The sequence below is a fragment of the Gymnoscopelus microlampas genome (assembly GCF_963454915.1).
Source record: "Gymnoscopelus microlampas genome assembly, chromosome: 12".
Lineage (NCBI taxonomy): Eukaryota > Metazoa > Chordata > Actinopteri > Myctophiformes > Myctophidae > Gymnoscopelus > Gymnoscopelus microlampas.
Window position 1 is genome coordinate 45,439,442 of NC_139949.1, and position 15,481 is coordinate 45,454,922.

At 42.3% G+C, this 15,481-nt stretch overlaps 1 protein-coding gene across 2 annotated transcripts in view; it reads left to right on the top strand.

The window, feature by feature from the left end:
- LOC311058006 (clathrin interactor 1-like) overlaps positions 1 to 15,481 on the top strand; it is a 34,688-nt gene that overhangs the window by 14,370 nt on the left and 4,837 nt on the right. Inside the window, exons 5-11 of one of the 2 annotated variants that reach the window (XM_084075256.1) lie at positions 4,721 to 4,909; positions 6,474 to 6,651; positions 8,650 to 8,881; positions 10,129 to 10,204; positions 10,982 to 11,059; positions 13,108 to 13,430; positions 14,214 to 14,406. In XM_084075256.1, coding sequence (XP_083931382.1) covers positions 4,721 to 4,909; positions 6,474 to 6,651; positions 8,650 to 8,881; positions 10,129 to 10,204; positions 10,982 to 11,059; positions 13,108 to 13,430; positions 14,214 to 14,406 — 1,269 coding nt within the window. The remainder of the gene's footprint in view (positions 1 to 4,720; positions 4,910 to 6,473; positions 6,652 to 8,649; positions 8,882 to 10,128; positions 10,205 to 10,981; positions 11,060 to 13,107; positions 13,431 to 14,213; positions 14,407 to 15,481) is intronic. The other variant, XM_084075257.1, reaches the window with a different exon arrangement.

Consider the following 15,481-nt stretch of genomic DNA (forward strand, 5'->3'; position numbering starts at 1 on the left):
ATCAAATACTCCAATAATGAACCTCCTCCCCTCCCTCTACCCCCCCAACACACACACACACACACACACACACACACACACACACACACACACACACACACACACACACACACACACACACACACACACACACACACACACACACACACACACACACTATAATGAACAACTCAAATTCTTAAGTAAAGCACATACTCAGTAAGACCGTTAAACGGAACATAAAATGAAGAAATAATTGCGTACAATTTTGACATAGTAAGAAAATGCTGAGAAATAGATGCATAATAACTTTTCCTGCAGTTTTATGAATAGAACACATGTTATTAATCTACATGAAACATGCTATGAAAATCAAATAGATGGTTATGTTAATGTTACTCACATACAGTATAAGCTCGATTTGAACTAAATAATATGTCTATAGTGCGCATTGAGTAAAAGTCACTGCAAGGCAGACAAACCAAAGCAAACTCACAAACTACCACATGCAAAAACAGCCATCATGCAGCTGTGCCAAAACACTTGAAAATGATGATTTCAGCACATAACTGTTTCACAGATCCAATATTCAGTTACATTACATGACCTGTCATTCCATTTTCCAGTATGCGCCTCAAACACAGCACAGTCCTGTTCTGGATTATCATCAGTCTCGTGGTTATTAGGCTGACCTTGTACCCAGTACCTGGAGAAGTACAGTAGGAACATGTATTAATTAATTACAATGCTTTTACAAGGATGGTTTTTCAATCATGTTTTTTAATCATGACCTCAAGTGATATTTTACGTAATCATTAGATGCAAATTAACAGGATTGTGAAGTAGACAACAGACATAATGTCTTAGTGACATTAGTGTGTAGTAGGTGAAATTTAGTTTTTTTATGTGTGGTATTGATTCATTTTGGGAATTCACAATGTCATATTTAGCTCATTAGCTCAAGTTGTCAGGCCCAGAGCCATCTCAATGTGTTTCTGGGGAAGTGGCGACAACACTCTGGAAAAGGTTGTTTTTTATCAAGAGCAAAGTTTCCCACAATATGAATACATTTTGATATTTTGTTGATAACTGTTAAATAATCACCTTATTACACTTAAGTGCCTTGTTCCTAACTGCATCATGCCAATAATAGCGGTAAAGCACACCCTCTTGAGTAATATTACTTATAACATTGAATACCCTTTAGATTAGAAGAATGAAGGTAAAATGAAGATGATAAGTCTTACGTTGGTGTGGTCAGTGGCGTTCCATCCACCCATGTCCAGTTTCCTTCTTCGTCTCTGTCAGTAAGACCAAGCCATACCCACTGTTTTAAACCCTGAACAAAGACCTGGAAAGAAAGGCTGCTGGTTATTAACTTAACAATAGATGTGTGTCTCCAGACTCACACACACACACACACACACACACACACACACACACACACACACACACACACACACACACACACACACACACACACCTGTGTTTCTTTGCTTTTTATGACAATCAGGTCTGATCGTCTGTCTGTACACCACTGTCTGCTCTCCTCCCAGGTTTTCTTCTCACTAGAGACGTAATAATAACCTCTGCCAATTTTTTGCCAACCAAGTGTTTCTAAGAACAAGACAAGTTAGCCACAGTTATCACAGTTTTTATGTTATTATAAATAACTTGATGTAACATTGAAGAAAAGCAGTGATGTCTCACTGACCACAGAGCCTCCTCTTTAGGTCATCTAGCTCTTCAGTCAGGTTGTTGTTGATGGCCTGTAGTTGATTATAACTGTCCACTAGTTGGTCTCTCTCCACCATGTTGGACTGATCTGTATGGAAACAATATTTCCAAAATAGGAAAATAAATTTAAAAAAGAAAAATGATAATCTTGTGCAACTACCAACGCTGCTACAGCTTCTGTTGCTGCTACTAAATCTATTACTACAACTAATAATATATTATTATTGGGTATCATATACTGTATGCTAGTCAGTGGTGGAAAAAGTACTCAAATTCTTTACTTAAGTAAAAGTACCAATACTGCACTATAAAAATACTCTGTTACAAGTAAAAGTCCAGAATTAAAAATGTACTTGAGTAAAAGTACAAAAGTATTGGCATCAAAATGTACTTAGCAGATCTATGCTTGCGTCGCATCACAATGCATTGTGAGCTTGTAGATCTGCTTTTTTCAAATGGCCAATGTGTGTATGTACAGTATAGGTTTGAAGTGCTCATGTGGCCTAGTTACTTCTTTTGGGCTTGTTTTCATAGATTTATGACTTATTTCGCTCGCAAAATCTGTCTGGCTGTTTTGGTTTTAATTCAGGACTTGAATGTTTTTCTATCAATGCTTATAAGCCCCGCAGTTAACCATGTGGGCATGTTAATGTTAATAAGAATTCATTAATTGAAAAAAATTGCGGGCACGCAAAAAAAATGTGCGACCGCGGATACTGAAACTCAGGTGTGGCTGATACATAGATGTATAAAACATTGTAATAAAATATGTTATGAAACTTAACTTACAGAGGTATAGCGGGATAGCAATTTTGAGGAGAGCTAGAACAGAAATAAGCAGTCCAAAAATGACTCCAACCCGCCTGCTTAATCTATTGTCTGCTGGAAGACACATATAAACATGCATGCACACACACACACACACACACACACACACACACACACACACACACACACACATGTTTAATCAGTTTTAATCTTTTAATTTCTTGTTTTAAAATGTAAAAAAAAAAGTGTTGTTGTAGTTGCAGTAATTTTTCGTTTCAATAACATCTCTTACCAGACTGCCGTATCTTCTGCGGATTTTTCTCCTGAGCTGTAGGCTTGGTCTCAACATTGGCATAGGTGGGATTGTCTTCTTTGATCTCAATGTTATCAGAATAATGAGCCACAGCCATTTCACCTTTATGACTTGAATTTGTCTTGCGGGTATTTGATACAGTCCACCTCTTCACAACACATTCAAGATATATCTTCACTGGCACTGCCCTAAACGTACACGGCACTGTTACATTTATATCACATGACACGCCTGCTAGGTTCGTCAATAACACCTTTCAGTATCCTGTGCTATTCTTCTTCATCGTTTGTCATAAATATCAACCACAATGCGTTGGTTGTACTGACGGAAGTGACCACCGTTTTCCTCTAGCTTCATGGTCTCTCTTACTTCAGAATATGTGTCTGTGTGACTTAAGATACACAAACTGTCCATTAAGAACCAACACCAAAAGAGTTAAATGAAAGTAAAATAATCAAAAGAACTTCAAGTGCACTCAGAACTCAGATCTCCACCAGGCCGAGTTGGCTACCAAGGGCCCGCAAACTTTCGAAGTCAAAGGAAATGCAAAATCAATATTATTTTTTTAATTTTATTTTTTATCCCACGATTTTGTAACCCTTTTTTCACCCGGTGCCAATTTTCTAAGTGATCCTGGGCGCTACACTCCCCCCACCAGCCTAGGGAGCCCAGGGCCGACCTCATGTCTCCTTCAATGCATGAGAGCCAACTGCCTTCTTGTCACCTGACAGGGGGAGTTTCCCTAGTAGGACGTAGTGTGTGGAAGGAACACGTTATTCCAACCAGTTCCTTTCCCCTCCATCAGGCGCCCCGGCTGTCATGGGGGAGGCGGTATAGCGACCAGGATTACTACATGTTTTTTGTCAGGGTATTAACTACCCTAGGAGACACGGGGAGAATATGCCAACTCCACACAGAGTAGGCCCTTTTGCCAACCCCACCCTGGGTATGGGCGCTGATGACGTGGAGGAGAAGACACCCCCCCCCATTTCTTCTATTTTTGTAAATGTATATTCTTCAGTTGTCATTTAGGAGACACCCTAGAGATTTCACAATGTTTTGAGAACCATATACGTTACTTATGCCTAATATTTCAGATGTTCAAATGTTGTTAGCTGTGTTGTACAGGTACTGTAGAACAGGGGTTCCCAACCAGTGCCGGTCCGCGGGACATGTTCCACCGGTCCGCAAAAAGGCCAAGTTTATGGATTGTACCATGTGCGCAGGCTACGTTGATTAAACTGGTTACTTTGGATAACACCTGTGGTACAGTATCAACTTGACAATGCGCATATTTGTACATTTTAAAACTAACTTGTCTTGTTGGAAGGAGGCGGGGCTGTTCAGTGAGTGCGTGCAAAAGAGAGGGAGAGAGACCCACACAAAGGGTGTGTGAGGTGTGTGTGTGACAGCCTGTTGTGTAGCCTTTAATTTACAGTATGTCTGCATTACTCCTCATCTGTAACCACCATGTCCTCAACACAGGGCACCATTTCAGTCTTTATTTTATCATTTATTTTGGTGATATTTAGCCTACTTTACTAGTTGAATGATATAGTTTTATTTTACTTACCAAGGGCCAGCACACTTTGGAAGTCAAAGCAAATGCAAAATGTAGATCTGACATTTTTTGAAATGTACATTCTTCAATAGTTACTTAGGAAACGTGAAGATTTCACAATGTTTTGAGAACCAGATATTTCAGATGTTCAAATGTTGTTGTGTTGTACAGGTACTGTAGAACACCACTTGTGTCTGTCAATTAAACCATGTGTGTGTGTGTGTGTGTGTGTGTGTGTGTGTGTGTGTGTGTGTGTGTGTGTGTGTGTGTGTGTGTGTGTGTGTGTGTGTGTGTGTGTGTGTGTGTGTGTGTGTGTGTGTGTGTGTGTGTGTGTGTGCGTGTGTGTGCGTGTGCGCGCGCAGACGAGAATGGCAAGGACCAGGGCATCAACGTGCGTCAGAAGGTGAAGGAGATGGTGGAGTTTGTTCAGGACGACGACAGACTGAGAGAGGAGAGGAAGAAGGCCAAGAAGAACAAGGACAAATACATTGGAGTCTCCTCTGACAGCATGGAAGGAGGAGGAGGAGGAGGAAATGGCAGCTTCAAGAACTGTGAGCACCTCCTTAACCCATTGAAACCGGGAAAGCATCTGTGTCATTTCAGATTTTAGCTATATCCGTATAGCAACATACGTTTTTCAAAAAACTCATATGATGTAGTAGAACAGTGGTTCTCAAAAATAGCAAATGAACAAGCTTGTGCCGCGCTGCAAGCTTGTTTTAAACATTTTTAAACATCCTTCATAGTGTTTGAACAATTTTATTTAGAATTTTCTAACACAAATATTTGATCCCGTGGATCGGGACAACAATAGCGAGCTAAATGATGTTTTTGTTATCTAATATCTACTGCCGCTTCCCCAGTGGACCCCAGTCCCGAGCCCACGTCACCAGGTATGGAATGAAAGCTTTGGCTTTTTGGTCAGCGTTGAGGGGTGCTGTGTGTGTGTGTGTGTGTGTGTGGGTTTGTGTGATCTCATACAGGTACAAGATTGTTTATTTGTCTTGATGAATCATTTGCAAGATCTAATGTAATCCGCAGTGCCAATCTTTCTACTCGTTATACAGTAGCTATTGATAATAGTAGATAATGCTCATTATTTGATGGTAAAAAAAAAAACATGGCTGTGTTTTGTGTTTGTGCTGCTGTGCCTCGGTCTTGGCCTCAGTGTTTTGCTTGGAGGCGCAACACCTGTCAATCTCAAAGACACCTGACATGATATTTTTAGGAAATTGAAGGCAAAAATAAGAATGAACTCATTCTTATTTTTGCGCTCGCACGCATGTGGGCCACCCACTCCTGGCCAGGCCCAGCCAATGCTCAAGTTCTGGCGCAGCGCCACTGGTTAAGCCCCATATATACTTCGTCGCACGATAGCGTAGCCCAGTGGTTCTCAAACTTTTTCATGTCAAGGACCCCCAAATTGACACTTATCAGCCCGCGGACCCCCATTTGAAAAGATATGCCAGGGACCCCCATAAGAGAAGATTTGTACGGCTCTAGCAGCGATTCTCAACCACTTTAATTTCAAGGACCCCCAATTTGACATGCATTAGGCTACGGACCCCCATTTAATGGCATTTATATCTCTGGGACTCCAATTCATATCGTAAAATCAATGTTAATCTAACTCTGAGAGTGTACAAATGGAACCAAATGGACCCGTTAGGGTCCATTTGGTTCCATTTGTACACTCAGAGTTACAGACCCATAAGGGTCCATTTGGTTCCTGTCTATCATTTAGCTGTGGACCCCCTGGAACCCCCTCAAGTACCCCTGGGGGTCCCCGGACCCCACTTTGAGAACCAATGGCGTAGCCGACCGAAAATAGCCGATCTATAAGTTAACAACGCGTGGCGGATGTTGTGAGCTTATAGGTCTGCTATTGTCGGTCCCAGGCGCCATCATATGACGGAGCATGTATTATGATTTATACTTTGTTGCTCGCTGGTGTCATGCACCAAAAATAGCCAATTTATAAGCTCAGAATGCGTCAACCAATTGAAAATGTTATTGAAGGTGTGCTTTCGCACATGGAAATTGAGATACGCAATGCCAACCATCATGTGTGTTTGTGTGTGTGTGTGTGTGTGTGTGTGTGTGTGTGTGTGTCAGCTGGAGAGCGTAGTGAGTTGGACCGTACCAAGTGGGACGAGGACTGGGATAAGAGCAAAGGGGCGTTCCCCTTCAGCGAGAAGCTGGGAGAGATCAGTGACAAGATCGGCAGCACCATCGATGACACCATCAACAAGTTCAGAAAGAAGGAGAGAGATGACTCCCCTGACAGAATCAGGTACATGTACAAATACACACACACACACACACACACACACACACACACACACACCAGAATCTGGTATACACGGAATAAACAAGTACAAACCAGGACATTCATGCACTCTACAGTGTTAGAAATGTGTAGGAACGGGTAGGGGGCACGGTGGCGCGGTCGGTAGGGCTGTCGCCCCAAGGCTACAGTAGAAGGTCCTGGCTTTGATTCCTGCCGGGAAACGCTGTGGGCGCTGGGGGCGTGTCCTATCCTCCGCGTCATCAGCGCCCATACCCTAGGTGGGGTTGGCGAAAGGGCCTACTCTGTGTGGAATTTGCACGTTCTCCCCGTGTCTCCTAGGGTAGGTGCCCTCACAAAAACATGTAGTAATCCTGGTCGCTATACCGCCTCCCCCATGACAGCCTGATGGAGGGGAAAGGAACTGGTTAGAATAACGTTGTTCCTTCCACGCACTACATCAGGGGTGGGCACTTCCATAAAGTGAGTGAGGGGCCACACATTGTACAATTGAATTGAAAATTGAAACACATAGTGCTGAATTATGTTAAAACTGCATGGATTTGGTAGACATGCCAGACTACTTTACTATAAGGTACTTGCTTTCACAGCAACCCTATGTAAAATAATTGGGCCGCGTGACCGGGAAATTACCGTAATAATCCTAAAACAGGAGCAAAAAAAGAATTCTATTAAACAAACAAAAAAGTTTTCCCGAATTTCCCAGTGGCCAGCACGTCCCTGACTGAACAGCTGTACTGTATCACTCAGGTGTACTCTGGCCTTACAATAAAAAGAAGACTTGCATAAAATCCACGTCAATGCCGTATAAACTTTTAAATGAGCCTATAAATTTATACAGCATCTTATCTGATATGCACCACTCCCTAGGTCACTGATCAAACGCATTGCATTATGTTATAAATATGGACTCAAGGTTGACTGTTTCACTGTTACATTATAAATATAAAACATTTCAGTACATACGGATGGAGGAATGCAGGTAGGTATAGTACTCAAATGGTAAATATTAATTACTATTAATTGGTCTAGTTAAATAATTATTTCTATTATTTCTAAAAACCATTAACAGTTTAGAATGTACATTTTTGGTGGGGGGTCGATGGGTCATTTTGTTTTTCTTTGAGGACTTTGTGGGCCAGATTAAGATGGTCAAAGGGCCGGGTCTGGCCCCAGGGCCGTATGTTTCCCATGTCTGCGCAGGGGTGGGCAAGATTTCATTTTCAAGGGGCCATACTGACTTCCATAAAGTGAGTGAGGGGCCACACATTGTACAATTGAATTGAAACTTGAAACACATAGTGCTGAATTATGTTAAAACTGCATGGATTTGGTAGACATGCCAGACTATTTTAAAATAAGGTACTTGCTTTCAAAACAATAATTTTCAGTTACAAAATCTAACTGAACAGCTGTACTGTATCACTCAGGTGTACTCTGGCCTTACAATAAAAAGATGACTTGCATAAAACAATCCACGTCAATGCCGTATCAACTTTTAAATGAGCCTTTAAAGCATCTTATCTGATATGCACCACTCCATAGGTCACTGATCAAACATATTGCATTATGTTATAAATATGGACTCAAGGTCAACTGATTCACCGGAACATTATAAACATAAAACATTCGAGTACATACTATACGGATGGAGGAATGCAGGTAGGTATAGTACTCAAATGGTAAATATTAATAACTATTAATTGGTGAAGTTAAATAATTATTTCTAAAAACAATTAACATACGGAAGCCTTTTAGAATGTACATTTTTGGTGGGGGTCAATGTGTTTTTCTTTGAGGACTTGGCGGGCCGTATTAAGATGGTCAAAGGGCCGGGTCCGGCCCCCGGGCCGTATGTTGCCCATGTCTGCTGTAAAGTTTACAACCTTTTGGTGCACTGTCTACTAAACAGTGCACAAAAAAGTGTTTGTGCCACACGCTGACCGCTGATACGCCGTTTGTCCCTGGTTTGGTCGGTCACAGCGACGGCGAGGAGGACCGGGTGTCCAGGAACGGTCGCCAGGGGGGCAAGCTAGAGTTCAAGGACGAGGAGGAGACGGTGACCACCAAGAGCATCCAGATCACCCAGGCAACGGAGACCACCACGACGACCACACGCAAACGCAGCGGCGGCGGGGGGGGCACCGGCGGCAGCAAGACGCTGGACCTGGGGGCCGCAGCCCATTACACTGGAGACAGGAGCCCTGAGGACAAGGTACGCGGAACTAGTATATCGTCTCTGCGGGATACGTCCAAAACGGTCACTTTTCAGGATTCAAATTCAACAATAGCAAAAGTAGCAGATCTACAAGCTCGAAACGCGTCGCTTCGCGCCGCGTTTCGAGCTTGTGGATCTGCTACTTTTGATGCTTTTGTGTGACGCTGTAGTATGATCAAGTTGGGGTGTTAATTTACAAAAAAACACAAAAGGGTTGACTACGGAGATAAGACGTTTCTGCCCGACAGAATCAGAATCAGTTTTATTGTCACATCACAGGTTTACAAGGTAAAAAAGTGGGTGAAATTCGTTTTTTTACATCATTCCCATCGCAACGTTAATTTCCATAGAAAGAAGAGGGGGGGAGGGAGAAGAAGAAGGGGGGTAAGTGGGAAGGAGATCAGACAAGAGAACAGCAGAAAGGCCAAACAAGTTATCTACATATTTACAAGTGCCTGAGATAAGAAACAAGTTAAGGTGCCTGAGCATAGCAGCAATGTATGTATACTGTGCATGATATACTTATGGACGTTAAGGTGCTTAGAGAAAAAAAAAAGAGCACAATAAAAAAAGACAAAAGTCAGTGCGTTATACAGCGACGGTATATACAGTATAATGATCAAACAATAGAGAAGCAAGACTGCAAAAATACACCCGACTTAATATTTTGAGGGCATGGTTATATTTGGACATTTGGACCTCACAAGTAACTGACACATGCAACCACAACAACATCTGCTAGGCGCTGTCATGTAACACCTTTCAGTATCCTCATCCTGTGATATTCTTCTACATAGTTTCTCATACATATCCAACCACAATGCGTAGGTTGTACTGAGCTCAGTTTTCCTCTAGCTTCATGATCTCTCTAAATTCATTAATTTAAGTTACACAAACACACACAACTGTCCATTATTAACTCATTGAGTGCCATTGACGTGTTTCACGTGTTTTAACGCTATGGCGCAACGTGCCAATGACGTGTTTCACGTGTTTTTGAAAAAAATGTTAAAAGAAATATATATATATTTATTTTTTTGGTAAAAAAAATGTTCAGAACCCAAGATATCATTATCCGAAGATTTGCAGCTCCATCCACTCCTTGTTTAACTTATAACTGAAAAAGGCTGTATCTCGCTTCCTAAGCACTTTTTTTTTACTTTGAAAAAATGTGTGTGTGTGTGTGTGTGTGTGTGTGTGTCTCTCTCCTCTTATCTCTCTCTACCCTGCCTCTCTCTATCCAGGCGACAGTCAAGCAGTCATCCAGTAGCGGTCTAGCAGACCTGCTGATGGTCGACCCTTCGTCCAATCAGACCACAGGTAAAGACCCAGGGGAGAGCTTTTACAGTACATTATATATATAAATATATAAAAGACAATGAATATATATAAATGAGTGCTGTGAACAAAGGAGAAATCAACCAAATAATTAGCTCTCTTCATCTCTCAGCTGATTCCCCTTTGAAAGTCTAATTTCAGTAAATAATTATGCTGGATCCTAGAGAGGGTGTGCTGTTATACGTTATATCAGCACAGCTAGGCTACTGGCTAAGTGTAAACTTATTTTATAACAAGAAAGATACCTGGGAAAGTGCAAAGGAGACCAACCGAATAAAATACTGGAGCACTCAACTGGGTCTGCACGTTTTATTAATTTGCCGGGGTGTCACCTTTTGTCACCATTATGTTATTTTTGTTCCACTGTTAAGCGAGCCCTTCTACCCACAACTGGCTGAAGTGTTGGGACTTCTCTTTATGACTTAGAAACTATTGTAACTTGTTGACGGGGGTCGCACATGGCTCTATACTTGGTTCCCTCCTATTTTACCCTCTACACCGAATATCTTCTCCAACAATAACAAATCTATAAGCTCACAACGTTTCGACAAGTTGTGAGCTTGTAGATCTGCTATTTTCAACAAATGTTCGCCTATTTTTGCAGAATATTCGCCATATTTTGACATGCCCATATTATGGACGCTAGGGTTCATGTGATTAAGACAGTTTGACTTCATGTCAGTTTGACTTTTTCTGTGTGTGTGTGTGTGTGTGCGTGTGTGCGTGTGTGTGTGTGTGTGTACGTGCATGTATGTACAGGCAGCACATCAGACCTCATAGGTGGCTTCGCTGACTTCTCGTCTCCTGCTGCTTCCGCCAGCCTCCCATCCTCTGCTGGTACTCTCTTTCTCTCCTCTTTCCCTCCAGAGTCCAGACTCATCCCTCTCTTTCTCTGTCCGTCCCTCATATAGCTGTCCTCCCCTCTGCTTGTCCCTCATACAATGTTCAGTGGGGTTGAATTGGGGAGGGTGGACCAGCCCAGGGGTCTTCTATAATGGCTAGAATTGTTTATTATACACTTTATGGCTGTACTCTTAATGGAGCCCGACTGATATTTTGTTTGGCCAATATACTGTGATACAATGTGTCACGCCGTGATGCGTTTTGAGCTTGTATTTTAGCTATTTGTGAAGAAATTGGAACATATTTGCAAATGTTGCATGTTGACATTTATGACGTGCCCAAAATAGGGATGCCAGGTTGAAACTGGTTAAACCCTCTCCTTGGTTTCTGAAACCAAGTATCCTCTTTACCTGACTACAATATGTTTGCTTAGAAAACTGCAAGAGAAAACAATAGCTATCATATATCAGGCTATGAATGAATGATAACCTACCTTTTGGTGGATATAATCTTACAAATATTGAATAGAGTGAAGGAGTTTTAGTTAGTAGATTTATTTTAAACTGTGTAAAATATGTTCAAAACAGCAAATAAATATTGCTTTCTAGTAAGGCCGGGCCGTTAACGGCGTTACCGGGCTAAGTTAACGGCGGACTCTTATCGCGCGATAAAAAAAAATACCGCCGTTAATCTATTCTCAAAGTTGGGTCTGGGAGCCAAGTACATATTCTGTGTCTGTGTGTGTGTGTGTGTGTGTGTGTGTGTGTGTGTGTGTGTGTGTGTGTGTGTGTGTGTGTGTGTGTGTGTGTGTGTGTGTAAGTGTGTAAGTGTGTGTCCGCGCCCGAGCGGGGGGGGAGGGGGGGACTCTGCATGTAGCGTTGATTTCAACTTGTTGAAAGTGTGTGTGTGTGGGTGTGGGTGTGGGTGTGGGTGTGTGCGCGCGCGCGAGCGATGTGTTTGTGTGACGAGCATACATGCGTGTGTCAGACTGCTCCTCCTACCTGCTGCTTAGAGTTAGAGGAGCTGCACTCCCTCGCCTCTCATTGAAAATGAATGTCCTTAATGTAACAAGCTGCCTAAAGCCTTCTGTATGAAAAGCTTGACTGTTTATGTCCATTCGTCGGATTGACGTTCGTTTTATTGAACTCAGTGATTTTACGCGACTTGTCTTTCACTTAGAATCAAATGTCCGTCAAGTCAAACGAGAGTAACACTTGATTCCGGACGGTTGGCCTTCAAAATAAGAGCGTGTGTCCCGTTTTACTTTAGGTCAGAGAAATTCAAAATAAGAGTGCACTGACTTGCTTTTTTTTTTTAAGAAGAAGAATACTCAGTTTTCATTGTTGCTACACTTAGAATATCAAATAAAAAGTCAAAAGTGTGAACCAAAAAAATAGGATACTTAAAGTTAAGAGTGATACTGACTTGTTATAGAAGTTTTTTGAAGAATGCTTAGTTTTCAATGTTGCTACACTTAGAATATCAAATAACAACTGTGGGAACCCAATAGCACTTAAATAGTGATATTGACAGTTTTTTTTTAAATAATTTGACGTTGCAACACTTAAAATATAGAATATGACATTTTAACGGTAATATCGTATATCGTATCGATATCGCAATATTTGATGGACTCATGGTGTAATGGGCTACCTGGCCTGAGAAACGTAAGGAGGAAAGAAAAAGCAAGGCCTTACTTCTGGTCATTATTTGGGTAGAACACACATATTTTGAATGCCTTCGGCAGACTTCAAATGAACCATTTTAATCTAGATTAATCTAGATTAACTCCAGGATTGCAGATAGATTAATCTAGATTTAAAAAAATAATCTATGCCCACCTCTACTTTCTAGTCAATAACACTTGCACGTCTTGCATCTAACACTTTACAGATTAGCAGGTTCACACAAAGTTTGTCAATATTATATCATTAAACATCAAATACACATGAAAGTAAACTCTACTCACCAGAATGTGTATACTATAAAATATAGTTGACATTGATTTGTGTATTGAAATTCAACCAATCATTCTGCTCCAGCTGCCGCGTCATCCAATGGGAATGGAGAATTCGGAGACTGGAACGCCTTCTCGGCCAATCCCCCGACCTCTTCGAGCGCCGCGCCCTCCCAGCCCGTCGGCGACCTGTTTGGCTGCGTCCAATCGCCTTCGGCCTCAGCCTCAAATCCCGCCTCCGTTCCGCCCTCAGCCGAGCTCTTTGACCTGATGGGCGGCGGCGGCCATCAACTGACCAATCAGCACGCCACACTGAGCGCCTCACAGAGCATGACTTTCTCGCTGGGCGGGGCCTCGCCGGGGGCCACCGTTGTCATGGCAACAGTACCGCTGTCCCGCTCCCAACAGGTAGGTGACACACAACATGACCTCTACAATGAGCTAAGCCTGATTTATACTTTGCCCAAAATTGCAGAAAGTGGGGGTCCAGAGACCCTCAGGGTAGAGCCCTGCATAGCCCTTGCGGGCGTGGCCGGTATTTCAATACCTGCAGTAAAACCTGCAATAAGCAAGATATAGAGAAGCTGTAGCATGTGTGGTCATGCTTTACTTTAGCAAGATATGAATATTATGTCTACATGCAGAGGAGAGCTTAATGTATAAGTGTCGCGGAGTCTCTCTCCCTCCCTCTCTCGTGTTCGTGTGCAGCCCCGACGGGTGCCATGTCCCGTAGCAATATAAACACAAGCACTCTCTGTGAGCAACTCCTCACAAACTGTAATGTTTTTGGATCTCAATGGAAATATTGCAGGCTTATACAGGACTGGACGGTAATATTGTGGTACTATGCAGGACTAAATGCCACTTAATTATTTTTTTGCGGGTGGGAGCGGCGGTCAGAAATTAACTGCGGGCAGTCAGAAATGAAATCATTGCAGGCTAGGGCTGGCATGGTCACAAATCCAACGGAAGCGGGCAGGAGCGGGATTAAGAATACAGTCCCGCACAGGGCTCTACCTCAGGGTTCCTTGAGGGGGGTTCCAAATGAACCCCTACAAGGTCTGTAACTCTGAGAGTGTGGAAATGGAACCATTTGTACCATTTGTACACTCTCAGAGTCATGGGGGTGTTTGAAATTTAAAAAGTTTGAGAACCGCTGCCATAGATGACAGGATGACGCCATGGTTTCAGAGTCTTGGTGGCCTGATGTCCCAGCAGTCCCTGCATGGGCAGCAGCAGCAACAGAGGGTCGGGGTCGGAGGTCAGGGACCCTTGGGGTCGACCTGGTCCGACCCCTCCGTCAACATCAGCTTGGACTTCCTGTCTGCGGGCCTTAACCCCTCCAAGACCCCGCCTACCCTCAACAACATCATCCAACAGCAAGGTAAACCATTCACACACTGACAGTAGTGTTGTTAACACATTGACTGGCTGCCGTGGAGGTAAATCTACGTCATCTTTTTTTTCCTGTGATTACGCTAGAGGGCGCTCTTTGACAACCTACAGTATGAATGCTGCTTTGACGTCATTTTTTCTTTTTAAATCACCCAGTCTGCTGCAATGTTATCAGATTTATAAAAATACTTTTATCTCGGATCCAGATTGCGTTTTTGGTGAAAACAAGCTATATTCAACTGCCGATAACTAAAGAACGGAAGATCGCGTTTTTTTTTATTATCCGGTAGATAGAAGAGACCCTCGTCCTCCCCGCAGACAGCTTTTGTTTACATCGTGTCCAGATCGTGGGTTCCGTGGGTCGGCAAAATAAGGTGAAAACGCTGGCTGTGGCGGATGAATTAATGAATTAATACCTGGCAGTTGATGTGTTAAAAAAGAAAATTAGCTGACAAAATTGGATTGATATCCCAACCTATTTTAAGTTTACTTTAGTATGTTATGCTTATTATTTGACTATAAAGCTTAAATATTTTAACCAAAAAACATTACGGTTAAGGATTAACACTTGAAAACTTTAGGATTTGCTGTAGCTAATGATCCGCAAAGATGTATCCCTTTACGTTCTACTTATGTTTAGCAGTGAGCTACATGTCATCTGCTTTCAGAAGTGCATGGATTAAAGTTCTCAGTCGTCACGACTTATTTCTGTCATTTGGATTCCATAGAATCCATAGAAGTCTTCTGTGAAAGCATGTTGCGCAGCGGAAATAGCCAATTTACAAGCTCTCAATGCGCATTGGGAGCTTGTAAATAGGCAATTTTCTGTTATTATTATAAGATTAGAGCATGTGAAGTGGTCAAACTAGCAACATGTTCAGAAGTATCTCCCATACAATCGAAATAGTCTCGGATATTTCTTATAAAAGCAATAGTTAAAGCCTCAGTCTGTGATTTCTTCACCAGTTTGGCAGCATGTAGAACAGCAGAAACAAGTGTGTTAAACCTCTGCTCCGCAGCATTAGGTGAGTGGTTAACCCATTAACACTTCCACCGCCAGAGGT